Below are 27575 nucleotides of genomic sequence, written 5' to 3'. Positions count from 1 at the left end.
CCACAGCTGCAGCCACCACCTCCAGCTCTGAGCAGACCCCAAAACGTTACAGCCCCTGCGTTTCTTCTGCAGGGTTCTGTCCTTCACCCCTTGTGAGCTGATAAAAGCAACGACCTGCAGCTTCTTTCAAAAGACCTTAAACAACCCGCTTAGGAAACCCCGGCTGGTAAATTCAGTTAGAACAGGAACCCACTTCCCCCAGGCAGGGTGAGTGGGGAGAACTTGCTGGGTGCTGATGACTTTCACGGCTTAGGTCCACCTCAGCTGTCACAAACATCCTCCAGTGTCCACAGCTGCAGCTTCCCAAGCTCCAGGCTGTCCCAGCCCCAACTCCTGCCCACCTGCAGGTCGCTGCGATACCCAGATCCTCCCGGAATGTTCTCCTGGAAGGTGCAGCAGCTTCCAGCCAACCCCCTCGTTCAGGGGAACCCCACAAAATCCCCCCAAAAAGCTGGCAGTGACTTGTGCCACCTCAGCTGGATTGCCAGGATTCCCAGCTACTGTGCAGGATGGACACACACTGTCCCCTGTCCCCTGGGGACACTGACACCCCGGCTCCAGCACCCACGTTCCCACTGTGGGTGATGGGACCATGAGGCACCAGCTGCTCCCAGAGTCCCAAGAGCAACGTGGAGAGACAAAACCTGTGGTCTGACCTCAAAGCTTCTGTGATTTCCTTACTTTCCCCTCTTTCAGCCAGAGCTTATTAAAGCACATAAATAGCATCACCTGGCAGAGGAGGTCCAGCTGCATGAGGAGGGAAACCCACCTTTCTCCTTCTTCCTTTCCTGGGGTCCATTCCCCCCGGCAGCAGCTTCACTCAGTTCCTGGCCTCTTCCAGGCAAAGATGACAAAAAACTTCCAGTCCTGGAGAGACCAGTAGAAAGCTCAGCATCCCTCCAGCATCTCCACCCTGCCCCTGGCAGATCAGAGAAGCATCACAGGGCCAAGGCCCCACAGAACTGAGCAGCTACAGCAGGTCCACCTAGGACGACTGGGCATTGACTAGCCCAAGACTCATGTGTCCAGTCTCCACAGAAACCAGTATTAGACATTTGCACAGGGCACCAGTCCCCACAATGGCCCCAAACTGGGAGACACAGACACTGCTGAGCCTTTTCTCCAGGCACAGCACAGAGTTGGGTCTCCTTGCAGGAGGCTGTTGATCTCTTGGGTGGGAAACATGGTAAAAGACCCCAAAAACATCTGAGCAGCTGCTGTTGGTGCTTGGGCAGGTCCTGCTGGCTGGACAGGACCAGTCACTGCTGGAGATCCTGGAAGTTGCATCAGAAGCCTGCAAGTGGATGGCAGATTCCATCTACAAACCTGTTGGGGTGGGGCTGGTCTCTACTGGGGCCACTTACTCCAACAAAGCAACGACTGTCTCAGGCTGCCACCCAAGCACAGCAGTGGCTGCATCAGCAGACACAGGGGCCTATCCCAGTCCACCTGCCCTTCTTCACTGGAAAAGCAGCCAGTATCTGCAAGAAAGATGCAGCTCTTCTCCACAGGTATGTCACAGAGTCACAGACTGGTCTGGGTTGAAAGGGACCCCAAGAATCACAGAGCTCCAACCCCCTGCCACAGGCAGGGACACCAACCTCCAGGCCTGCAGCTACACAAGGTTGCCCAGGGCCCCATGCAACCTGGCCTTGAACACCCCCAGGGATGGGGCATCCACCCCCTCTCTGGGCAGCCTGTTCCAGCCCCTCACCACTCTGTAAAGAAATTCCCCCTAATATCCAATTTAAACCTTCCCTGCTTCAGCTTCACTCCATCCCCCTTGTCCTGCCAGTCTCTACCCTTTCAACAAGCTGATTCCCCTCCTGTTTCTCTGCTCCCTTCAGGGACTGGAGGCTGCAGTGAGGTCCCCCCTCAGCCTTCTCTTCTCCAGGCTGAACCAGCGCAGCTCCCTCAGCCTCTCTTTGTAGGGGAGCTGCTCCAGCCCTCTGAGCATCTTCGTGGCTCCTCTGACCCCTCTCCAACAGTCCCACATCTTTCTTGTACTGGGGCCCCAGCTCTGGACACAGGACTCCAGCTGGGGCCTCAGGAGGGCAGAGCAGAGAGGGACAATCCCCTCCCTGTCCCTGCTGCCACCCCTCTGCTGATGAAGAAAAGAGATCAGCAGAGACTGTTCACTCCCAGACAAGACACCTCAGCCCATGGTCACAGGGAAGGGGGGCTCGTGCTTGGGGTGCTGCAGGGCAGCTGTAGGGTGCAAGTCACCAGCAGCATCTTCCCCTCCGCCCGTCCCGCCACAGAAGAAGCATCACCAAATCACTTGCTTTTATAAGGAAAAATGTATTTTTGTGAAAATAGACTTTATTATAATAAAATTTGATATTAAATAAAAACATAAACCGTATCACCAACACCTGGGGACACCGTGCTGGCATCGCTCACATACCTCACACAACTGTCCTTCTCCAAACAAGTACCCCACTGAAACATGCAACAAAAGGAACACTGGAGGGGATAGAAACCATGTTAAGTACAAAACTCTCCGTGGCTTAGGAAAGGGATGTGTCTGAACTCAGGGAACACATCATCTCATATGAAAAATATCTGCAAACTCTCCCCTTCTCCATCTCTGCTCTCCGAACACTCCAGCTCAGGAGCAGCCCCCCTGAAACAGCCAAAGAAACTGCAGAAGAGGCAGGTGAGAAATAAATAAATAAATAAATAGAAATAAATAGATAAATAGAGATGTAAATAAATAAGGCGGAGTCCCCAGCCAGCATGTGGTCCAGGTGAACCAGCCAAGAGCAGCTTAGAGCAGCCCACACCAGAGGTATCGACCCCTCCAGGGTATCGTCCCTTCCTCCATGGGCATCCCAGTGTGGAGCCGTGGTGGAGGCAGTGGGGATGCTCCGAGGCACAGCCACGTGGTTACAGTACAGAGAACTCACTCATCAGCCCAGAGACAGGGAAGGGGACTCACAGGGACAGAGAAGTGCAAATCTTCTTTGCGGGGAGTGGAGGAGGTGACACCACCTCCCTTCAGATCAGAGAAATACCAGGGTGTGGAGTGCAAGGGATCTCTTCCTAAGGGGCTGGGGCTTTGCTGGGAAAAGCCATGGAGCTAACTTACAGCCAGAATATAACTTCTAAATTCACATATTTACAGGGAACTGGTGTGCATGGAGGGCTGCGTGGAGCAGGACACGCTACTGCTGAGGTAGCTGTGGCCTCACGCACCCCAGTGCCACGACAGTGTCCAGGGCCACTGCCCATGCTGGGTAGGCTTCCATGGGTGGGCTCTGTGCAGAGACCACAGCTCACAGACCCACCAGAGTCTTCTCTATTCACCAGACACTTTTTCCCCTATGAAAACACCCTAAAACAGCTTATTGCAGAGGCTTCTCCTGAACAGCAGTACCTGCGTGGACTGCACAGGCAGCTTCACACAACAGTAAATCCCTTGTTAGTTTTTCTTACTGGACCCAAGCTTTTTGAAGAGCTTTTTGCCTTTGAAGAAGAAGCCTCTCTTCTTTTTATTCTGAGCAGGTTCCTCACCACAGGGGAGAAGGGGCAGCGATGCCAGCTCTGGGCACTGCTCGCCCGTGACAAGGCAGGAAGGTGGGAGAAGTGGAGGAGTCGGTGAGGAGTCGCTCTGATACACAGACCCATCTGGATTTAACTGAGAGAGAAAAAAAGAGAAAGCAAAAGGAAAAAAAAGCAGAATTTAGGGCTGATTTAAGACATCACCATCTCAGCCAGAGAACCCTCTCCCCTCCCCACCCGCAGGGTTCAGCTGCAGAGCCTGTCAGGAAGGTTCCAGTGGATTTCAACCTGCTCATACCCATTCCCCAGACCCCACCTGAGCTCAGACACTCAAACTCCTTCACTCTGGGCTAAGCACAGCAGAAAAGCCCTGCTGAGTACCTGGTGAAAGATGCTGCTTCACAGCTGAAGACCCTGTAAGTGAAGCACCTCCTGACAGCACAGATGGATGCTCACACATTGTGCATGCCTGCTGGCTGCCTGGGCTGGGACAGGAGGCAGGACAGTAAGGAAAGAACAACCCACCAAGGACAAGGGCTGTGCAAGACTTTCAGAAGGTCAAGGAGGCTGGTAGGGCTGGGAGAGGTTTCTGCAACAGTGGCTGTGCCCTTCCCGGCAAGAGGAGAAATTCAGAGTCCTGCAATCAACTCTGTGTCCACCAGATCCAGCTGCAGGAGCAGCAGAAAGCAAAGTCTGGTGGTCTCCAGTGGCCCCAGCAATGGAACAGGACATGGAGGAGCCTCAGGGGTACAGTTTAGCAGAGGACAGGTACAGTTGGACTCAATCTCAAAGGTCTTTTCCAACCTGGTGATTCTGCTGTTCAGCAGCTGCCTGAGCATCTGGGAGTGGTCACTGGGACCCACTGCCCCAAACGATGCACTGTATGCTGCTCCCTTTGAGAGGGCTTGTAGAGATCAGAATGTGCTCTAGTCCTGGGCTCAGCTTCCTCTTCACAACACACCACTGGCAGTTCCCAGCCTTCTCAGGATCTCCTCTCACCAGGTTTAGATGTCTGGCAGGGACCACTTCTGATCCATCAGGACAAGCTTTCCTGAGAAGCTGCCAGGTTCAGCAGGGAAGAGGCCCTCAGTGTCTGAGGCCCAGGAGAACACCCATCCCACTGCATTCTCTTCCACACATCTTTCACAAACCAGCATCTTCCAAGGTCCCAGCTGTACATCCTACTTGGGCATCATGCAAAACAACACAACAGCAGCTGCAGCTGTGCCAGGAGCCTTCTTCCATGGCACACTGAGATATCACATCCTCATCATCACTCTGCTGGGTCACACTAAGTCAGGGAGAGCCAACTGCATTTACCTTAAGGGTCTGCAAGCAGCCCCAGCTCCAAGGGGGAAGACAAGCTAGCAGCAGCAGGATGCTCTGCCTGGAGTGGAAGCCCTACCAAAGTGCAAAGACAGCAGCCCTGCACAGGAGACACGTGAGGATCACAGCAGCAGCTTGCAGTTCTCTGCCAGGAGTAGAAGTGGTCCTGGTCCTGCCCTGTGGCTGGGGAAGCTGTGGAACCAAGCTGATGCACAGCACTGATGTTCTGCCACAGCTCCAGCCATCACACTCAGTGTGCCATGGGGCACTTCATGGACATTTCCTGGGGTCCAAAGCAAAGGCAGCTGCTCTGTCACCCTGCTGCCACTGCAGCACCTCAACTCCTGTGTGACAAAGAGCAGCTGTGACACTGGGGTTACACTGCTGAGCTCCAGTTGCTTCACTCTGCTACAGGAATAACGTGCTTCTGGTACAAGATGAGCAGAAACCTCTTTGCTGGAGTCACTCAGAACGTGCAACACTCATCAGGTCAGTCCTGAGCGACAGGAGCACAGGACTTTGAGTGCTCCATTCTGGTGTGAATACACAGCCTCTTCCAACTCCAGACAGCTGACAGCCAGCTCCTGCCCCAGAGCAGCGATCCCAAGCAGCACCACCATCCTCTCTTACCTGAGCTGAGGTCTCTGGCTACAGGGACAGAGATGTAACTCCTCTCCACCTCTCTTCACTGCAGTAAATGATACAATGGCTGTTTTTTCCTATTCCCACACTCTACTTTCACTCAGAAATCCTGCTCCACACGTTTCCAGAGGCACTGCTCCAACTCTCCAGGCATGTGGCACGGTGTTGAAAGGCCAGGGGCTCCCAAGGACAGGCTGCACAGGGCTTGATGGCACTGCCAGGTCCTCCTGAAAGCTGCACTCTGCTGCAAGCTCCATTCCTCCAGCTAATTCTGCATCGACTGCAACCTCTGTGCCTCCCAGCATACACAAGGCGTGAGGCACGGGTGGTGATGGTCCAAGCACTACTCAGGTCTGAGAAGCCTGGAAATAATCTGAGCAGATCTAGATGAACCATTTTCAGGCAGCAATGCAAGATTTATGGAGGCAAAAAGGCCCACAAGAGCTAACTCAGTAGCCCCCTGCGTTGTGCTCCAGAAGCTACTGATGCTCTGTGCAATGAAGGATCATTGGACAGAAAGCACAGAGCGTGGGGCTCACATCAGCACACAGCAAGTGATCTTCCAGTGAAGCCCAGGCCCCAGGCTGTCAGGCCCAGCAGCCCCAAAGGGTGTGGAGGCAGTGTGAGTGCCCCCAGGCTGCAGCAGCTCCGTGTCTCTGCATCGCTGGAAACTCTTCTTCTGGCCAAGGCAGGACAGGCTTTGGGCAGATCTGAAGTGGCCCAACAAACCTTACACAGTTTCTCTTTGCAGAGCTGAGTGTGAAAGGCTCACATGGAGTGAGAGGCCACAAGTGTCACAAGTATTTACTGAAATAAGGGTGCTGCAGCAGCCATGTCATTAAACAGGCCAAGGGGGGTGACCAGCACCTTCCTGCCGTGTCCCCGCTGCAGCACACAGAGGTTTCCACACACAGGGGCTCTCACACACACCACTCACACACCAGCACACACAGGTATTCCCAGAGGCCTCCATATAGCAGAAAAGCAACAGAACCAGTTCACAGATTCATCTGGTAGGAGGCAAATGATACTAAAATGAAGGTTTCTTCTCCAAGAGAAACATGAAGGAAGAATCACTCTGCCAAGATCCTGCTAAAAGCTGTTAGGGCTGGTAACAGAAGGGTTGTTACTTTTTGGGGTTGGGGCAGGTTTCAGTGCTCTCAGGTATTACTGATTCACACAGTTTCAGGGAAACTACATTTGAAATGAGGAAAAACACAGATCTGCTCCCACTGCCCCCCAAAACCAGGGGGTTCACCCTCCCAGCCCCAAAATCGTTTCTGTAAGCCGTATCAGACAGAACAATTATCCACATCAGGTTGGTTGGTTTTAGGGACTGAGTGTTATTACTTTAAGGTGATGATGTGCAGGGGTTTTTGGGACTGTGCTTGGGAAGGAGTAAAATCAAGAGGAGAAAAACCCAGAGGCTGAATAGGGGGTGTGCTCAGCCCGAGGAGCTGGATCCTGCAAGGGCCAAATGAAGCTCTGGCTGTTGCTGTGGTGGAAGTGCCAGGCTGAATTACAAAGAGGGGCTTTTCTAAACCTGAATATCCAGCACAGCCCCATCACTGTCCCCAAAACCACCAGATAATTGTTCCAAACAATTGCACTTTCTGCACTGAAGAGATCACGAGTGGTAGGGAAACGTTTGCCACCACAGGATCTGGAGTGGACTTGCTGGCAAAGCCCCAACCAGCTGGCCCAACTACAAGCAAGAAAAGGAGTAAACTACAGGTGCAGGACCCTTTAGAAAGCTAGGCTGAGTGGGAGATTGAAGAGGTCTTCTCATACAGACTTACATGGTTGCTCTCTCTCTATGTACCATTCATATCTATCACTGGACTCTTCTCTTCCTCATTCTCTGAAGAAAAGAACCATCACAGGAGCATCGTACAGGCAGAAATAAATACATGAAATCAATTAGAATCCAACACTTGCTGAAGGTGCTTCACAATCAGTCTGACAGAACCCACATGTTACTGACACAGAAATACTCATTCAACAGGTGCAGCATTAAAGCAACTGCTCAGAGTTGGTGAGCATGAGCGTGCCGGGGCCCTCGCTTGTGATCGTAACTTCTTGGATACTCCTCTTTGTGCTGTGTTCTTTAGTGCTCAGTCTATTCCCCAAATGTTGTCAAATTGAAAGTTAAATGCTTCACTTTTTCCAGTTGACAGCATTAAGATTTACTCAGAGGTAATTCCAAATCCCCCACCTTCCCTTTCCAAACTGAGCTGGGGAATCATCCCTATCCTCAGGCCTTTGGCACAGCAGCAGGGAGAAGGGACATGTGAGGAACAGACAGGGTGAAAACATTGAATCCAAGAAGTTACCAGTGATTTAAAAATCACTCCCTCATGCTGGAGAAGCTTCTGTTGCAAGTGGAACTAGCTCTAACACAAGCTCAAAGCTCTGCTGTGATGCCAGGGTGCACATGCTCCCTGAGGCGCTACACCTTGAGCTGGGACTGGTAAATTTGATGGGCTCCTGTTTTGTCATGCTGACCTTCAGAAGACTCAAACAATACTTCAAGAAGCTACCAGGCACCTTCTGCCTTCAGGAATTTGTTTGCACATCCCCCACCTCATCCCAAGCAGCAGCAGCAGAGGTGCCACTAACATGCTTTAACAAGTGAGGTCCTCACGTCCATGGAGTGAGCGTAGCCCTGGAGTCTGGACAGCCCCAGGCATGGCTGTGTCACTGAGTGCTCATTCCCACTCAGGAACAGCCCTTGGACCACAGATGTTTGACAGGAGGAGGTTTCCTTCTGCCTTCCCTGGGTGTTCTGTGGTTTCTGTGACAGAGCCAAAAATGGGGTGGAGTTGGGTTCTGCCCCTCCTTGGTGGTCACAAACCATGATGTATGTTAACTGACACGAGTCTGGTTATGAGCAGGGGAAATGCACTGCTTCCAAAAGGGGCACACACTCCCCTTCCTATCTGGAAGCTGTTTAGATTGACCTGAGTTGCAAAGCACAAGCAGGAGTGCAAAGAGTTAAAGGCAGGATCGACCCAGGACAGGGTGAGGCAGCGGGACAGGATGCAGTCAGTCACTGCACAGCCAGCAATGTGGTGCCCAGAGAGCTTTCATGGGTTCCCACTGCAATGGGCTGAGTTTTCCAAGTCCCCAGACCACAAAGACCAGGAGCTCATGGATGAGCCAAGTGCCAGAACTACCAAACTGACCCTGACCAAAGGCAACAGGGTCCTGCTCTGCCAAGGCAAGGGGAAGCTCTGCGGGATCTCCAGCAGAGAGAAGAGGAGGCAAATGGAAAGATCCCAAGGGCAGGTCAGCATCTAACACAGCTCATTTATAGGAGTTGGTTTTAATTATGTTTGAAAGGCATTTGTTTGCCAAAAGCAAGTGTCATGGGAGAAAGCACACAGCCCTGAGCATGCAGGGGTATGTGGGCTGATGTGCTGTGTCCAGGGGACCAGTCACCCACTGCTGAACCCAGCACCAGTGGAACAGGGAGAGAAGAGTGGAGCAGCAGCAACGTGCAGGACAGCAAGCAGGAGCAGCTGGTGCTCCCTGCTCAGCACCAGAGCAGAAAAGGATCTTGCTACCCTGTCAAGTTCATAACAAAGCCTGAGACATGGCAGGTCAAACTGGTGTCCCAGTGTCCTCACCAGTAAAACCCAGGAGAGGAATGCAAACAGGAATAAGTAAGGGCAGATCTGCTGTGGTACTACCCTGTTTATCAGTCACACTGCTTTTTCTTACCCACCTGTAATCACACACCACTAGCTAAGCTGAACCCTTCACACCTGCAGATAAGCTTTTGCAGCCCTGAAGGCCACCTGGAATTCCTCATGTTTCTGGGAGGACTCAGGCTGGGGCTGGAATGATGACCCCTGGCACCTGAAATGGGCTGTTGCTGCTGCCAGGCAATGCTGGAGAGGAGGGTTGGATTGGTAATACACTGCTATGAGTTCACAGCAGTCTCCTTTGGCACCTTCTATCCCAACAGCTGAGTAATTTGGGAAGAGCAAATAATTTTAAGAGGGAAACTGAAGAAGGAAACCCACTCTGAGTCCTTGTTTTCCCCCAAGGAAGTCAGACCTGTGTCAGCTCAGAGCTCTTAAACCCTGGGTGTAACAGGTCCCTAGCATGGATCAGCACTTGTGGGCTAGGAGTATCTTCAACAGGCAAGCACAAGGGACCCAGAGAACTCTGAATTCAGAAGACGATCCAGAAGCTACCCACAAACCTTATGTTTGAGGTCTGAAATGCCTGCAAGCAAGAGATGGAGCTCCAGGTGAAGCCTTAAGGAGATCAGGCAGCATCTGAAGATAGAGATAGGAAGTGGGCACAAAGAAAAGGAAAAGCTGAGCATGAAAAACAGGACAAGGAATGCTGCAGAGTGGGAGAGCTGGGCTGAGACTAAGGGAGGACGACTCAGGGCCATGTACTTCCTAAAGGACTGGCTCAAAGACAACCTAGGCCTGCTCTTACACACTTCTATGGGTCTGGCAACACTTGACAGTGCCAATAAACTCCCAAGAAGAGCTGAAGATCAAGTACATGTGGGCTGGGACAAAGCTGCATCCATCCCTGGCTCCCACTCTCTAGGACAGAGCAAATGATGTCCAGGAGTGTCCAGGAAGGTGCCACATGTTTGGCCTCACCCACTAAGGACTGACTAAATCTGGCAGATGACCCACATCTCCCACAAACATTTGTTTCAAGAATAACAGCAACACCATGCAAGGGGTTAGCCCACCTGTTCAATCTCCTGCATCTGTGGGATGCTTTCAAAGCCTCAGAATCCACCCACAGATCTGTTTGGGAAACTCCCCAGCATGGTTTGAATTTATCTGAAAGCACCTTGGACTGGATGAAGAGATACCTAACTCAGGATGAGAAGAACACTGGTGTTTGGGAACTCTTCAGCTTGGATAGGAACATATGTTAGCAAAGTCCTGTATCTGGGGAGCTGGCTGAACTGCTTTTCTTACAGCAGAGTTTCACCACTGGCCCTTATGTGCATCTGAAGAACTCACTGGTGGGACCTGGGATGCTCTTTGCTGTCTGCCCACAATGACACTGAAGCCCCAGTGGGTGCTGCTGCCTGGGGCCCCTTTCTGTAGCGTGGGTTAGTCTCTTGAAGAAGAGCTCCTAACACTCCCCTCCAAACTTCTGAGCATCTCCCATGGAATGATCTGAGCTGCATGCAGTCATTTAAATGATCCCACCAGCTGCTGCATGCTGTGCAGTGCCAGTCTCCAGCCATGTCACACTCTGGATGCCAACACTATACAAGTCACACAATCTTACCTGGCTCTCAGCACTCAATGGAGAAGCTTCTTTATCTTTTGAATGAAGCTCCTCAACCTTGCTTCCTTCTGAGGTTACAGCTTCCAAGAAGTTAGATGGGACAAGCCCTCTCTGCTGGTTCAGTTCTCCCTGCAATGTCAACAACATTCAGTTCTTACATGAAGTTTCCTGGCTGATGGAGAAATAAAAGAGGAGCAGTCACACTAGGATATGGTCTGGGACAAGCCCAGGACCACTCTTGTGTTGGGAGGATCCAGCAAATTCTATCACTCACATTCTTGCTTAGTTGCAGCACAATTCAAAGCACAAAAAGAAAGAGAAGAGTAAGAAAAGGTGGCAGCATGACAAATGTATCCCAGCAACATGGTCACTTCTCCAAAATAAAAACACTTCCACTGCTATCCCAGAAGCAACTGGAATGCAACTGCCACGGGCTTTCCAAAGGTGTTTGATTTGCTCTGGGTTCTATTCTTTGCAAAGAATCCCAGACTGGTCTGGGTTGGAAGGGACCCCAAGGATCACAGAGCTCCAACCCCCCTGCCACAGGCAGGGCCACCAACCTCCAGGCCTGCAGCTACACAAGGTTGCCAAGGGCCCCATCCAACCTGGCCTTGAACACCCCCAGGGATGGGGCACCCACCCCCTCTCTGGGCAGCCTGTTCCAGCCCCTCACCACTCTCTCTGGAAAGAACTTCCCCCTAATATCCAATTTAAACCTTCCTTCCTTCAGCTTCACTCCATCCCCCTTGTCCTGCCAGTCTCTACCCTTTGAACAAGCTGATTCCCCTCCTGTTTCTCTGCTCCCTTCAGGGACTGGCAGGCTGCAATGAGGTCCCCCCACAGCCTTCTCTTCTCCAGGCTGAAGCCCAGAGAATGAGGTACTACCTGTACAATGTCCTGTGGGCGTTTCTCTGTGCTCACTGGGGCCCAGTGCTGTGAGCCAAGCTTGGCTGTACTGCCCCAAAATTGTCTCCAGTTCAACAGCAGGCAGCTGGGTGAGACAAAGCCAGCCCCAGTAATGTTGCCTGGCCAACACATCACAGAAGTCAAACCCTGACAGTGATCCCCTCCAGATTTCACCTGGAGCAGAACCTGACCTTTAGCATGTGAAGACATGTGGGGTCTGTGCAGGGAAGGTGGGTGTTGCCACAGCCCTGGATCACACCAGGCAGCTGCAGTCCCAGTGTGTTAACAGACACCAGTGCTTGCTGAGCTTGAGTCACTGGAGAAGATGGGGCCCATCAGCCTTTTTTTCCCCTTACATTACCATTTTAGCCTCCTACTCTGGACAAGGCCACATGTCTGAGTGCAATCCAGCCTACAGTCAATGCTGATTCAGCTGATTTATGGGAAAAAACCCCATGCCCCAGGCTTTGGGAAACCTGCAGGCATATCATGCCAAGAAACAAACTCAGAACCATTTGGATCCATTTGGATATTGGGTTTCCAAGAGGAACATGGACTGCCAGGAGCAGCCTGCCCACACTAAGCAGATAGGGGTTTACTTTTTTCCCCAAAGCAGAATATTGTGTTCTCTGACTTCCACTCTCCTGCTCTGGACACACTTACATGGTTCCAGGTACAGACACAGGATCTTCCCAACCCTGGTACTTACATAATAGAATCCATCATCATCCATGGACCCAAACACAGTGATAATGTCCCCAGCTCTGAAAGTCAGTTCAGCCTGCAAAGAGCAAGAGAGCAAATCACAGAACTGCTGGTGAGAAACTCCAGGCAGCAACACAAGATCATCCTGAGCTTCTTGCAAGATCTCACCACGGGGGAGGGAGCCCACAGTGTTAAGACCTGCAGGACCAGGGTGCTGAACAGCCAAAGTGTACAACTGTGGGATTCAGTGCTAGGGAGGCATTTCATAAATTCATTCCAGAGCAGAGCCTGTTTCTTAAACCAATTTTAATAAAGCTTCAAAATAGCACCTGCCACCCGTTCTGGAAAGGTGTGTTGAAAACCAGCTCTGCAAGTACCAGAAATGCCTTTCATTAAGCACTAAACCCCACTCCCTTGGATGAGCAGGTTCTGCACGTGATGCTCAGGGATTAGTCCCAAGCAGGAATGCTCACAAACAGGAGGATTTGACCTGGGAACAGAACACTGACCTGGAAACAGAACATTACTGCACAATACAGGTGGTCCTTCACCATCAGATCTGTCCTGTCAGCACATGCTCCATGGAGCACAGGACTGAAGACATGGGGTGTAAGCAGACTCTTCTAATGGGGAGAAACTGCCCAGTTACAGCAAAAAAAGCTGTTCTGTGGCAGAAAAAGTGGCCTGTCTGAACAGGCTGTGTCCCACTCAAGACACACTGGGTTTATATGCAGAGTGTTGGGGTGCATGAACAGAGAGGATCCCCAACAACACATCAGAACTGCCTGTTTCAATAACCTGAGCTCTGGCCACAGGAAAGGTACTGGGAAGATCAAATCACTGCAAAAAAAATGTACAGCCTTCTTGTTAAGTGCTCAGAAGCATTCTTTACCTGGATGTATGGATACCTGCATGGATGCTGGCTGATATGTGCTCTCACTCAATGTCTCCCAAGATAACCCACCATCCCCAACACTCTGTCCTCAGACACAAGCCTTCCTGCTCATGGGACACTCAGTCTGGGAGGCAAGCATTACCTGAACCATACCAACTTTTGGCCATATACTCCTTTCTGGATGCAAGGATAGAGTCTGAACCTAAACCTCATGCTTGTGTGCTCAGAGTAGACTAATGCTGCCATGGAGGAGCAGGGAACAGAGAATAATCTAATTAGAAGGGTTTTTTGCAGAGAGGATTCTGCACCCAAAACAGACTTAGCCAGAAAAATATTGTTTGGATTATATGTAGGGGCTGCTGGAAGAGAGGGCTAGTCCATCAAATTGGAACTAAGTCTTTGTGCTTGAGCAAAGACCTACACAGGGAATCAACAGAAAGGACATGCTCCCAGACATGCCCCCCTCAAGTATCAGAAGTCCATCCAAACTCTTAAGATCAGTTGCTAAAGCAGGGACTGCTTCCTCCTCTCCCAGCGCTGCTAAACCCTGTCTAAGCACTAGGGGATGCTCTAAGGTCATGGAATGCTCCCATGGTTCCACTGAGGCACAGGCCAGCCAGCATTAGGGGGATACAGCTTCATATCTTCAGAGATAACAGAACATTTATCAGAGAGGGAACATTAACACCACATTTTGTGACTTCAGCACCCCTCTGGCAGTTATACTGCCAACCTATGATCATCTTGGTTTTGGCCAAAGTGCCAAGTGTCTTGGGACAGATGAACAAAGAGTAGAAAAAGCAGCCTGTAAGAGGAGTGAGCAGGTGGCTGTTACCTCTACATCTGCATTTGGAGAGCTCTCCTTAGGGTTATAGTCAAAGACAGCCACCATACTTCGAGGAGCTGGCAGTTCAGCTTCAAAGTCCTGATGCTTCTGGCCTGAAGGACAAAAGTAAAGCAACATATCCTGAGCTGGCAGGAACAGGTAACCCCAGTAATAACAACCCCAGATCACAGAAAAACTCCTCCACTGTTCCTGGAGTGGGGAAACGAAATGAGGGGGAAACTGAGTGGGACAGAGATCTTTGATGTCCCAAGTGGAGCAGTATTTTTCTGATCTGCATCACCTCCCAAGCACAGAAATGGGACATGTCCCCATTCCAGCATCCTGGTGTCTTGTCTCTATATATAGGAAAGCTCAATTCTGCTTTCTATTTATACACACACACGTAGATGCACAGAGGACAGAGGTCTCTTCACAGTGTTTCCAAAGGACATTTCTCCCTCCTCCACACTATGCTCTGCTACAGAGCTACAAAATTTATACTCCAAGAGCCAGGGGATCAATGAGAGCCCTGGGCAGCAGTACTGGCACCCCAGCCACAGCAGTCCTACCACCCAGGGAACACACTGTCTTTTCACAGCCACCTGCCTGCTCAGCCCTGTTACTCAGAGGCTGCTCCCAGCCCATAAAAGCCAAGTCTGATGTTACAGCAAGTAGTGTCCAGTCCATCTCATGGATTTCTTTGCTGCTTCAGGTCAACTCTGGATGGGCTAGCAAGGGGTTTGCAAGCTTAGCCTCTCCAGACATCACAGATGACTGTGCACCCAGAGTGAGCACCCCTGGAGGGACACTGGCCATTAAGGACCAGTTCAGAGGAGCCACAAAGATGCTCAGAGGGCTGGAGCAGCTCCCCTACAAAGAGAGGCTGAGGGAGCTGGGCTGGGTCAGCCTGGAGAAGAGAAGGCTGTGGGGGGACCTCATTGCAGCCTTCCAGTCCCTGAAGGGAGCACAGAAACAGGAGGGGAATCAGCTTTTTAAAAGAATAGACAATGACAGGACAGGGAGATGGATTAAAACTAAAGGAAGGAATGTTTACATTAGATATTAGCAGGAAGTTTTTTTTACAGAGAGGGTGGTGAGGGGCTGGAACAGGCTGCCCAGAGAGGGGGTGGATGCCCTGTCCCTGGGGGTGTTCAAGGCCAGGTTGGATGGGGCCCTGGGCAACTTTGTGTAGCTCCAGGCCTGGAGGTTGGTGTCCCTGCCTGTGGCAGGGGGTTGGAGCTCTGTGATTCTTGGGGTCCCTTCCAACCCAGACCATTCTATGATTCTATGAAGGACTGTGGCATCTGATGAGTAAGAGATTTCCCTGCTCTCCAGAGCCCTTCACAACCCCCTGTTGAGTCAAAGACTACTGCACCCACTACTAAATACAAGAACAAAACTGCTTCTTTCCTGAAAGCCACTCCTCTGAAGGAGCACTGCTGGCCCCTGACTGCAAAACCTGTCTGTGGCCTGATTATGCACAGGTTCCAACCCTCCTCTCACAGCCAGAGCAACACTCACCTGGATGAGACTTGTACAGCTCCTGTTTATCCAGCCCTGCTGGGGGAAGAGAACATCTCATCAGTGGGTATTCATCTTCCAGAAGCCACCACACCACACAACTGACAAACAACACCAAAAAGCCCAAAAGCAGCAAACAACAGAAGCAAACTGTCCATGCAACTCAAAGCAGCCTACAGCAGTAACCACCATGTAACAGGAAGCAGAGGGCAACCTCCAAAACTATAAGAGACATCACTGTTGTTAAGGACTTAACAGCAGCACAGGGGTGGGCTCTCTTTCCACTTTCTAGCAGAGACAAACACCTGAGGGTCCTGTAAGCAAGTAGTAAAAACTCAAGGCAGTCTGTAATCCTATAGCAAAGCTCAAAGAGGAAGCACAGAGGGTGACACAGACCTTTCTTGGAGCGCCTAGGTTTTGGAGGAGGGACGGTTTGGCGACGTGGAGGTGGAGAATATGTGCCATTTCCTTAGTAAGGATCCAAACCAGCAAATAAATAGACAAGAGAAACAGACAGTGAATGGAAAGCAAAAAGCATCTGGAAGAGCGAACAGGCAACAGAGCAGCATGACGTGCTTCCCCTGGGAAGCAGACACAGCCATCTCTCTGGGCAAAGCCCACAGCTCCACTCTTGGATGTGGTCTCAGACAAGGCATGTTCCACATCCCAAACCCACAGAGAAATCCAGGCTGTGTTTATGCCAGTTAGCCACACCTCAGAACACAGCAGAAAACCTGCACCACTTTGCTTCAGTGTCTCTTTCAGAAGTAGCATTTTAAGGGTAAAAGCAGGCTTGTGTCATTAACACCTGAGAAGGGCTGGGTGAGGTGTGACCCAGCAGCTCACAGAGGTGGCTGGGGACACCCAGGGAAGTCTCTAGGGGAAGGTTCTGCACTGAGCAGGGTCAGTACTGGGCGAGTTCCCCGCTGAGTTTGCAGGAGGAGCTCCCAGACGGAGTTCCCAGACCAGCCCCTCCGAGGTGTTTTCCCAGCTGTGAGGCTGTGACATGGGTTTGGTTTAGGGGGAAGCAGCATCCAGCTCAGCTGCCCAAGGACAAAGGATCACTCTCTGTACACACACGGATCTTCTTCACTAACATCACCCTCCCAAAAGCCTCCAAACCCGCTGTGTTTCATGACATCTCAGTGCTATCTCAGAATATCTGCTGCCTCAGAATCCTTCCCCTCTTCCTCCATTCAGAGATTCCCTCACCCAGAGCAGGGTCACCCACAGAGGTTCAATTATAGACTCACAAAACAAAGCAGAGAACACAGAAGTGAAAACTCTCATCACATCCTTCAACTGCTCTTTAAACTTTGTTCCCCTTCTCTAGCAAGCATCAGCCCCACTCATGCTCCATGCTGAGCTCACAGACACAACACCTCAAGCACAGGAGCAGCTCCAGCAGCTGCCAACACAGCCTTGGGCTGCCTGACACCTCAGAACTCCAGCCTCCACCATCCAGCGAGCCCTCCCTGCTCCAACAGCCACTAAAGAAGCCTTCAGGTCCCAGGGACCAGCCTTGGAGTCCGTTTTTGGGGGCTGCACTGGCCACACAGCTTGACAACATGACTGCACTTTCCACACTTCAGCAGAGAGACAAGCTGCACAGTACACTCTGAGAAGAGACACAGTACCTACGCTCTCCACCGGCGTGTCAGCAGGCAGGAACCCTTGCCTGAGGAGCTGCTTCTTGATTTCATTATTCTCCACCTGGACTTCTGACACCATGTTGCAGGGGATGTACCCCTCCCTTCCTGTACATTCACCCCTGTAAAAGCCATCAGCATCCTTGTCTCCAAATACCTGCAAGAGAGAACATGGGCTGGAGACTGCTTATGCTACAGGGACTGAGATGCATGGAGAAAGGAGAAAGGAAACTCCCAAGGTGAAGGAAGGTCTGCATCCCAAGGTTTATGCTGCCCCTGGAGCATCAGATGGATCCATAGAGTGTAAGACATTCACTAAGGTGTGCTCTTACTTTCAGGATCTGCCCCTCCTTAAACGGGAGCTCCTCCTCTGCTGCATCAGGATTAGGAGACATGGACACGGGATCGTAGTCAAAGAGAGCCACAAATATCCTAATTCCATCGTCTTTAACAGAGGTTTCTGAAGCTGTGCTTCTTGGAGGACCTGTGCACAGATGAGGGGACAGCAGAGAAGACATCAGGACTGTTCCCTGCCATGGCTCAAATACCTCCAGCTAGCCTCTACCCTCCCAGTTCCAACAGCCCCCCCGTCCTGCTGCCCAACTCCCTCCCCTGTGCCCACTCACCTGGACTGGAGAGCAAAGGTCTCTGCACCTGGCTGCTTCCTACGCTCCTCCTGTTGCCTCTCCTGCTGGGAGCCTGCCAGGCAGCCGTGCCCTGCAGCTCTGCAGCCCTCTGATGACTGTTCCCAGGTGCCTGCAGGAGGAACCAGCAGAGTCAGGACCAGCCTGGGCCCCCCAAACCCACAGCGCTCAGCCCAAACACACTCCACAAAGAGCAGCGCATCCAAATGCAACATTCCTCTTCAGGGCCACAGAGAGCTGCAAACACCCAGGGAGCTGGGGAGGAGCACTGAGTCTGGGCAGGCACCAGTGACCCTCTCTGGGGTGTGTGAGAGCATGGGGAAGGGTGTTTCAAGGGGAGGCAATGACCTTGCAAGTCATCACTACACAAACCTTTCACAAATCAGTGCGTTTCACTAGGCATTGTCATTTGGGGCCCACAGCCTCCTGCTGCAGGGAGGAAACCCAGGGTGAAAAGGAATACTGCATGGGTGCCACCGGTCAGTTAGCAGGACAAGCAGAAGCATCTAATACAAGAAAAGCCACGGAGCAGCACAGAACTACAGAATCTCTCAGATATTCTTCCAGACAATCCTAGAGGAAGGTCCTTTCTTTGGACAACACTGAACAAAGCAAGATACAGGCAGGCCAGGGAGGCAGAGGGAAGCGAGCGGCACCGCAAGCTGCTTCAAAGCCAGAATAGGAAAAGTCACCCAACCCTTTTGTGCAAGGAGGTGCTACGTATCCCCTTCGAAGGATGTTCGAGCCTCCCTCTCCAGCCAGGTGACTTACAGTCCAGCTCCCAGCCCTGCTCCTCAGAACTGCTCTCACATCTCTGCGCTTCCTTCTCCTGGCAAAAGAATCGCAGGCGCCGGTTTGGGGACCCAGCCCACTCCATACCCTCTTCTTCCACCATCTCCAGCCTGGTCAGGTCCCTTCTGCCCTCTGTGTGGGCAACCTCAGATTGACTAGAGCAATCACTCCAGTCCCCCTGACAGCTCCGGGTCCTTTCTGGCCACAGCCTGCTCTCAGGGGGGGATGCACAGGTTGAATCTTGATCATCTTCTGAGTCATATTCAATGTCTATCTCCAGGTTCCTGGGGCTGGAGCAGTGTGTTGCCATCACAGCAGGTTCTGCAAACCCTGAACCTGCTGCTTTCACTTGGTTTTTTCGTAGGGAGCCTTGTCTGGCACGACTGAACATATCATACCCCTCCTTACCACCAGCACTGCTCACAATGTTCAGCTCTTCCCTGAGGCTAGGAGCTCTGTATAACCCACCTCCCAGCTGGCTGCAGTTGCCCAGCAGACGGCTGCAGTGCTCTGTTAAATCATTCTGTCTCTTCCTGCCCAACTCAGGGCGACTCCGGACCTTCTCTCGGTAATTATTTCCCTTCTTGCTCCAAGCAGGATTTGCCCCAGTCCCAGACTTTGGCTCATTCTCCTGGTAGCCCCAGTTCCAGTTTGCTTTTTTCTGACTCCAGGCCAGCTGGACAAAGGCAGGATTTGCCTGGTCAGCATCCCCTCTGCTCTCCTTCACACCATGCTCCTCCCGTGGAGCCCGAGCAGATAAATCCAAGGAGGTATTACTCCCATCTGCCTTTAGAAATGGTTCCTTGATGTTGAGGGGCTTCTCCGTCCTCCTGGAACAGTAGGTAAGTGTTTCTGAAGAGTCTTGGGGGTCTTCCTTTTCCTCCATAACACACTTGTCATCCTCATCTTCCTCCTCATCCTCAGTAACTTCAGGGATGCTGAACAGTTTCTTGCTGTGGTTCTTCTGCAGCGGGAGCTCTAGTATCCTCTCCAGAATCTCCTCATCGCTGTCAGTATCACAAAGATCCATCTGTACCCAGCCCCCGAGTAAAGCCACAGCCAGGACAAGGAAAGGAAAAAAAAAAAGAGAGGAAATAAACATTAAAAAGAAAGGCAAAGTTAGAGCTGATTCCCTCCCAGCACAGCAGGATGGAGCGGAGACTGTGGCCAGCAGCGAAGCGAGGGCAGGAAGCAAGAGAGCAATGGGGCTTCTGGAGAAGGCAGTCAGATGAAGCAGCAATGCAGCGCAAAGCAAGAAAGGCCAATGCATGGAAGAGCTCTCCCAGCCTCTGCCTCTACACACACAATTCTGCAGCACTTTTCATCCTGCCTGCCTGGTGTCCCACAGCTCAGCTCCCCCACGGCTGCCCCTCAGAGCTGCCTGCACTGCTCCCTCCGCAGGGATGGGGCTGGCAAGCTGTGCTCACACAAGGACCCACACTCCTCCCTGACCCCATCCTCACACCAGCACAGAAGGAAGGGACCTTGTGCAGCAAGACACCCCCCTGGGAGATGCTGCAATGGGAGAACCTTCCTGAGGCCCTTCCCATCATCTGCAGTCTGCTGGCTGCAGACCCAGGTGAGCAGAGCTGCCACCACACACACAAATCCCCTTCCCTCAGAGGGGTCCAGCAGGCTTGTGTTTCATGTGTGGCTGGATAAGAGGCTGTCAGGGCACATAGAACTTCTGGGGAAACAGCTGAGTTTTAAAGTTCATCTTGGACCAACTGTAGAATTTATGGTTTGTCTCTTCCTACACTTGGAACATCACAGAATGGTCTGGGTTGGAAGGGACTTTAGAGATCATCTTGTTCCAACCCTCCTGCCACAGGCAGGGACCCCCCACACACACACACAGCCCAGGCTGTCCCAAGCCCCATCCAACCCAGCCTGGAACCCTGCCAGAGATCCAGGGGCAGCCCCAGCTTCTCTGGACACCCTGTGCTAGTGTCTCCCCCACCCTACAGTGAAAAGCTGCTTCCTTATATCTACCCTAAATATACTGAAATGAAAAGGCAGAGTCCCAGATGCAGAGTGTGGGCTGGAAGTTGCCTCTGGAGGCCACTTGCTCAACTTCCTGACAGTTTATATCATGACACATTCTAAAAATATTTACAAACAGTTTACAAAGCACACATAGCTACTGATGTTTCAAGCTACAGGCATGAGCAGGCCTGGTCAGAGATAATTAAAAACTGAACCAGTGTCAAAAAGCAAATTGAGTTTTAAGCTGTCTGTTGATTATTCCAACCTCTGTAGATTTTTCCAGGCAAAAGCTGGTGTTGAACTATCCTTAGAACCGTTTGAAGGGGCCTCCAGAGATCTCCAGTTCAATCTCTTAATTCCAACAGACTCCTGCCAAGAGTAAGTCAGTGTCTTTGTTTTGCTGAGGCTTGAAAACACCAAAGGACAGAGATCTTGCACCTCTCTGGAGGCCTGTCCCAAGGCCACACCACCCTCCTGGGAGAGAAGTTTGTCCTCATCAACAAGAGCCTCCCAAACAAGAACACACGGCTGCTGCCTCTTTTTATCTTGCCTGAACAAGACAACTTTGGCACTCTCATCCTTCAACCATTCTTCAAATAGTTGTAGGCAGCTACACAGCCTCCTGCTAGCATCCTCTTTCCCAGACCAAACAAGCCCAGCTTCCTCAAACTCTCTTTACAAGACACACACTCTGGTCCCTACCTTGTTAGCACCAGTTAGGCATATGCAGGCTTTGTAAATGCAATCAGAAACTAAGGCCAGTAAGTCTTATTTTAGCTGTTACAAGGTTTTGGCTTTTGCCTTTTAATATAATTGTTTCAGAAATTAAACAACTTATCCAAGGTTAAACACTTCCACAGCAGCACCCCTCCACTCTTCCATCCCCCAGATCCTGGAGGAGTTGGCTGAGAAGTCTTGCCATCACCCAAAATGTTGCTAAATATGCAGAATCCTAGAGGACAGATCAGCTGAGACCTGGCCTGCTCCACTCACCATCTTCTGTCACTTCATAGGGCAGTGTGGGAGCTCTGTGCCCTAAAGCTTCCTGCTCCTGATACTCTCTACCCATGCAGCATCTCCCCATGCACACACCCTCACCCTGCCACTCCCAGCATGGAAAACAAATCACTTTCTCAGGTCAAGAAGCACCAGTTTGTTCAGCTCAATGGGATGTGCATGGGGTTTCAGAGTTTTTTTACAGAAAAATCCCAAAAAAAACCCAAACATTGAGGCCAATAAAGCAGCCAGGACACAGAGGTAAGGAACAGCACTCCTGACTCTTCTTATTTGCCCTGTGCTCTGAGAAAAGTGTTTTGCCTCCATTTCTTTCCAGTGCAATCCCAACTGGAAGCATTTTCCAGAGCTCCTTCAGAGGCAGCGGTAGGGCAATCCCTGCACTGCAGGTCCAACCCCACCCCAGGCAGCACAAGGCCCTTCAGAAGAGGAAAAGGATTCCTCTGGAATCAGCACACTCTTTCAAAGCTCAGCAGAGCCATCCCACTGTGCTACAGGCTAGCAGCCCCACAGGCACATCAAGCTATGGACGTGTTTTGTTCACATTGAGAGGGAGCACCCTTGCTCTGCATATTGCCTGGAAATGTCAAATCTCAGTCACTCAACCACAGGACTTCCCCTTGTGCACGTTCACCTCAGCTGGTGTAACCTGTCCATGCTACTTTGCTCCCATCTTAAGCACATTTCTTGCCACTGACCTTGGAACACAAATTTGCTCACTCACACTCCAGCTCCATCCACCTGCAAAGTCTGAATAACAAAGCCAGGGCTCCAGTTTGACAAACCAGCCCTTCCTACTGGGAGCACCAGTGAAATAACCTGCACAGGTACTCATGTTCCAGAGTGCTTGCAGGGCTGAGGCTCCTGTTCTCCCTGCAGAGGGAAGACGGCTGGCACAGGCCCCATGGAGGGCTGGATGCCACAGCTTCCTGTGCTCACTGTTTATTTCTGTACTGAGAACTTGATTCCCAGGATGGATTTTTAACGCTGGGTTCTAAAGCTCACATTACCTTGTGTGTTTTTCCAACTAATTAAACCCTGGGTACAATCATTCCATACAAACAGCCTTCCTTTTCACACAGACCTTGCATTTTTGTTAGCTCAAGACAACAGTGGGAGCGGAAGCTGAGCAGGCAGGAACTGAGCCAAGCACTGCAGAGAGCGCTGGGCTCAGGCCAGCACCTCCTCCTGCAAGCTGATGGCAGCATGGGATGGCTGTGCTGGCACTCCCCTCAAGCTGACTACAAGTTACCTTCTCCCCATTCTCACGGTGACACAGCTCACTCTGGTCCCACTGCTTCTCTTCCAGAGCTTCTGAGGACAGTTCATCTTCCTCCTCCTCTTCCAGGATATCCGAAAGGTCCGAACTACGGTTGTGCTCAGCAAACAGGGTCAGCTGCCATCTTCCCACTTCAGACATCTTTTCTTCTTGCTATTGAAAAGCAAAAGAGATTCTCTCAGTCCTCTCAGGCTCCCTATCCCAGCCAGAAAGCAGCATTTTACTTCTCTAATACACACACAGCTTCAATGTGGCAGGAAATAAATTGCATGGCACCCAGTGCAGCAACTGGGATGTGCATACACACACAGCGACACATGGAACAGGCAGAGGTGTTACAGCCTGCAGAGAACCAGCTCTGATGAGACTGCTATAAAAGGCCAGGGATCTCCTAGAGACAGCTCAGCAGAGGGCTACAAAGATGATGAAAGGCCTGGAGCATCTCCCCTATGAGGAAAGGCTGAGTGAGATGGGGCTGTTCAGTCTTGAGAAAAGAGACTGAGAGGGGATCTGATCCATGGTTATCAATATCTGAAGGGTGGGACACAGGGGCAATGACCAGCCTCTTCTCAGTGTCTGTGGGGACAGGACAAGGGGCAACGGCCTCAAGTTGGAGCACAGGAAGTTCCACACCTGGTGAGGGAGTCCCTGGGACAGGCTGCCCAGGGGGTGTGGAGTCTCCATCTCTGGAGATATTCCAGCCCCGTCTGGACGCCGACCTGTGTGACCTGTCCCAGGACCCTGCTTTGGCAGGGGGTTGGACCTGATGAGCTCTGGAGGTCCCTTCCAACCCCTACAGTTCTGTGATTCTGAGAGTCTGTGACTGGAAAACCCAAGGGTGTGCCATGCAACCCACATCCCTCCATGGCCAGAGAAATTTAACCAAGGTTAAACAAACCTCTCTCTTCACTCTGGACATTTCTTTCATCGCCTCCTTGCCTGGGGACAGCCGCAGGAACTCCTGGCAGCTGCTCCCACCTGTGCTTGTGTCTCTGAAGGTGCTGTCTGTCCCCTCAGCCTGGATGGGGGAGGGCTGAGGCTCTGGGCTCAAGTGCTTCTCCTCTGCCTCCTCCTCTCTTTCAGCACTGAGACTCCTTGGTGACTCTTCCGTGGAGCAGGCATGGCAGGTCTCTAAACGTGTCTTCTGACTGCTGTCAGATGGGCTTTCCAGCTCTGGCACTTTGGTTACAGATTGCTCCATCTAGGATACAAAGGGGAAAAAAACCTCATCAAAACAACCTCATCACAAACAGTGACACCTCAGGGAGGTACCACACAGGCTGGCACAGTGAAAGGGGGTGTTCACCACTCCAAACTCTCCAAGACAAACACCACACATTCCATGCTGTTGGCATGTGAAGATTTGGGCAGGTGATTTGCAGTTGGGGAGCATGGCCAGCCCTGGAACAAACCCCCTCCCTGCCATCACCTGCAAGCAGAGACAGGGTCTCTCTGCTGCCACAGCTCTGGCCACCACACATGGCTCACATGAACCACAGAAGTGTACTGACCACAACTAGTTACAGAGCAGCACGAAAGAGAAGAGCCCAAGCTATGCCACAAGGTCATTTCCCACTCTCCTCCACCAGAGGAATGTCCTACACTCCAGCCTGAAGGTTGGCTTGAGCTGGAGATGAGGACACTACCCCAGCACTCCTCAGGCTGAGAAGAGAAGGGGAATTAATGAAGAATTCAGACAGGGGGTACAGCTGCACTGCCTCACAGTTGGGTCACCTGGTCAGATTACAGAAGCTTCTGTCTGTTTTCCAGTCAGTTCTGTCTGGCAGTTAAGGAAACCTCTGGTTTCTCTATTAATCCTTTCCATGATTAAGTCATGCTGGACTTAACAGCTTAAAGCACTCACAAGTCAGTGTCAAAGGTCAGAACAGGAAAGAGATCCTTCTCCCCAACACGATACATCACATACCAACAGGATCCACCTCCCTCTGGTCAAAGAGCACTTCACACACCACCAACCTTATGGTGCTCTGACATCCTCACTGCTGGCCTAAAAAAGCCCTGAGAGAACAGACCTACCACACAGGAGTCCAAATAACCCACATCATGACTGCTTGCTGGTTCTTCCCCAGACATGGCTGCATCACTGTGCAGTCCACCAAGGTGCCACACCATGCTGGAGCACCGGGATCTGCCTCACACAAACCACTACAGGGGAGAAGAGCCCCTCAGATCAGAGGGCACAGCGATGCCAGGCCAGTGCTGGCACCCTCAGCAGCAGGAACATCCTCTCACCATCTCCCTCTGACCAGTTCTTGCTTCCCTGACTGTTACTGATCTGTCAGCACACACACAGGGAGGTGATGAGCTTCACAACAGGCAATGCTCCCTGCCAGTTTGCAAACCACCAGGTGATGACCCAAAGGCAACAGTGCGGCACAGAAGAGAAAGATGCTCAGAGGCATTTCGTTCCATTGCTCAAAATGACCCATTCTCCTTCCCAGCACACGTGGCACTGGGTAGCAGAGGTAAACACTTACCTGCACCATTGTCCCTTCACCCAGGCCTCGTGGTTCTGTGTCCCTTGAAGGGACAGGCTCTGTGCCCTCCCCAAGTGGCAGGGTGCTGCCAGCTTGCTGAGGAGGCACAGTCAGGCATTTCTTGACTCGTGCAGCATCTGATCCCTGCGTGGAAGTGCCTAAAGCCTGCACCAAGGAAGCACTGGGAGAGGAGAGGTGCAGCAGCGAAGAGGCTTTCTCTGGCAGAGGTCGCACTGAGCTGTCGTGGCTGGAGGAGAGATCAGTCAATTTGGCATCTGGGCTGTCAGCAGGGACTTTCTGTCGGAGCAGGAGTGCAGCCGGCTGGTGCATGGGGGTGCTGCCTGCAGGCAGAGAGCCCCTGGGCTCCCCACGGGGCAGTCTAGAGGTAAGAGTGGTAGAAACAGCAGAATCTGAAGGTGAAGGGCGGTGAGAGGCTTGCAGCAGAACCGAGGAAATCTGGGCTGGAACTGAATCCACTGACTCCCCATACACAGACATCGTTCTCACAGAAACCTCCCGGCACACCTGGAACATCTGAAGCTGGGACAAATCCACCAGGACACTCCCAGCTGTGGGAGAAGTAACTTCTATTGCCTGCAAGCAAAAACAGGGGGGGAAGTGTTTACTGTGCAGCGCTGAGCCCTTTGGAGAACAATCCCTGAACCCAAAGTTATCGACAGACCCCAAAGCTCAGGGGAGCAAGTGGGGGGAATTCCCACCTGCCCAGTGCCAGGGATGAACCAGCACAGAGGAATTCTTATCACAGCCATTTGAGAAAGAGGGTATTCTGTAAAACATGGCTATATTCTCCATTTCTTGTCACTGTTCCTTTCCTACACAGACAGCAAGGGAAGATTTCTTTCTGAAAAGCAGCACTTTTTTATTGCTCCTTATCTTAACCAACCCACAACTTGTGGGCATAACTCCACTGACTGTGATGAGCTTATTGAGTAGCTCTCTCAAGGCTCAGTGGCATCACTGTGGTGAGGAAGTGTCTTTACATCTCTTCCCCACCCATGTTTCACAGGGACACACCACTGCAACAGCAGAAGGGAGACACTGTAATACCAGCACTAAAAACACACAGGAACAACAGCCAGGAGTCGCTGCTCTGTGCTGGCCAGCTTAGAAGAGAATAAAACCCCTAAGTATTCTAATGAGGAATGCTGACACCAGCAGGAAACACTGTTCCACCCCCGTGGCTGCATTCTGCTGTTACTGTGTCCTGTACTGTGGATCAGCCACACATCACCAGCCTGCAGCTGAGTTATCCCCTGTGCACCACACTAACGAGCTATTAATTAGAAAAGTCCTCTTGCAGTAAAAGAAAAACCAGAAAAGCTCTCACTGTTCAGAGAGTAGCCTTGTCACAAGCAGCTTTCCAGGTCTGGAGCCAGCTTCCCCTGCAGCAGGCTCCAGCCACCTGCCTGCACCAAGGCCAGCACAATACCTTCTGTCCATCTGCGTACACGGCGTAGCCGGTGACTCGGACTCCGTTGGAAGATCCTTCGGCATCAATGGTGACAGGTAACCAGCTGATAACAAGGATACCTGGTGAGGGACCAGCTTCTACTTGGACATCCAAAGGAGCATCAGGCGTGCCTGTGAGAGACCAAACAGATTGTCCCCTTGCTTAACTGACTACAGCACAAAGCTGAACTAAACCCTGGTTAGAATCCAAGGGGAAACTCCCACAAGAGACCTGCCAGTGCAGACCCACACTAGAACAGCCAGGCTAGTCTTGGGAAAGGACAGAACCAGAGGAAACATGGTGCCTCTTGTTCTGTGGAAGCTTTAATGCACAGAAAACAGAACTTTGCAAAAGTAGCTGAGGCCAAGATGCAGCAACCCTTAGAGCAAGGTTATGGCAAATCAGATCTTCCATGCCCTGAGAGAGGCATGCTGCTCCAATCAGCAAAGGGGATGTCTTTCCAGAGCAAATGAAAACAGAAGAGAGAATTAATTTTTAAAATAAAGGAAGAAAAAACATTGAGACAAAACAGTAACAGCATCTCAGGCTTTGGGACCTAATAAGACTTTGCTTCCCTTTGTCCCAGGGCTTCATAGCAACATAGGGAAAGAGCACGCTGCTCCATGCACTCTGTGCACAG

At 51.5% G+C, this 27575-nt stretch overlaps 1 protein-coding gene across 1 annotated transcript in view; it reads right to left on the bottom strand.

Moving 5' to 3' along the window:
- Positions 1-2287: 2287 nt before the first annotated feature.
- The window catches only part of TSPOAP1 (TSPO associated protein 1), a gene marked incomplete at its 5' end in the record, with an annotated part of 65904 nt that continues 40616 nt past the window's right edge, over positions 2288-27575 (bottom strand). The window contains 14 exons of the mRNA XM_084272935.1: positions 2288-3640; positions 10750-10878; positions 12365-12436; positions 14091-14194; positions 15603-15641; positions 15999-16070; positions 17240-17408; positions 17584-17735; positions 17878-18007; positions 18593-19717; positions 22940-23119; positions 23865-24167; positions 25465-26058; positions 26915-27066. Of these exons, the coding sequence (XP_084129061.1) occupies positions 3425-3640; positions 10750-10878; positions 12365-12436; positions 14091-14194; positions 15603-15641; positions 15999-16070; positions 17240-17408; positions 17584-17735; positions 17878-18007; positions 18593-19717; positions 22940-23119; positions 23865-24167; positions 25465-26058; positions 26915-27066 (3437 nt within the window). The 3' untranslated portion in view covers positions 2288-3424. The remainder of the gene's footprint in view (positions 3641-10749; positions 10879-12364; positions 12437-14090; positions 14195-15602; positions 15642-15998; positions 16071-17239; positions 17409-17583; positions 17736-17877; positions 18008-18592; positions 19718-22939; positions 23120-23864; positions 24168-25464; positions 26059-26914; positions 27067-27575) is intronic.

The sequence above is a fragment of the Gallinula chloropus genome (genome assembly GCF_964237585.1).
Source record: "Gallinula chloropus genome assembly, chromosome: 19".
Lineage (NCBI taxonomy): Eukaryota > Metazoa > Chordata > Aves > Gruiformes > Rallidae > Gallinula > Gallinula chloropus.
The sequence above is the reverse complement of the archived record's forward strand: the minus strand, read 5'-3'. Positions and strand labels throughout refer to the sequence as shown.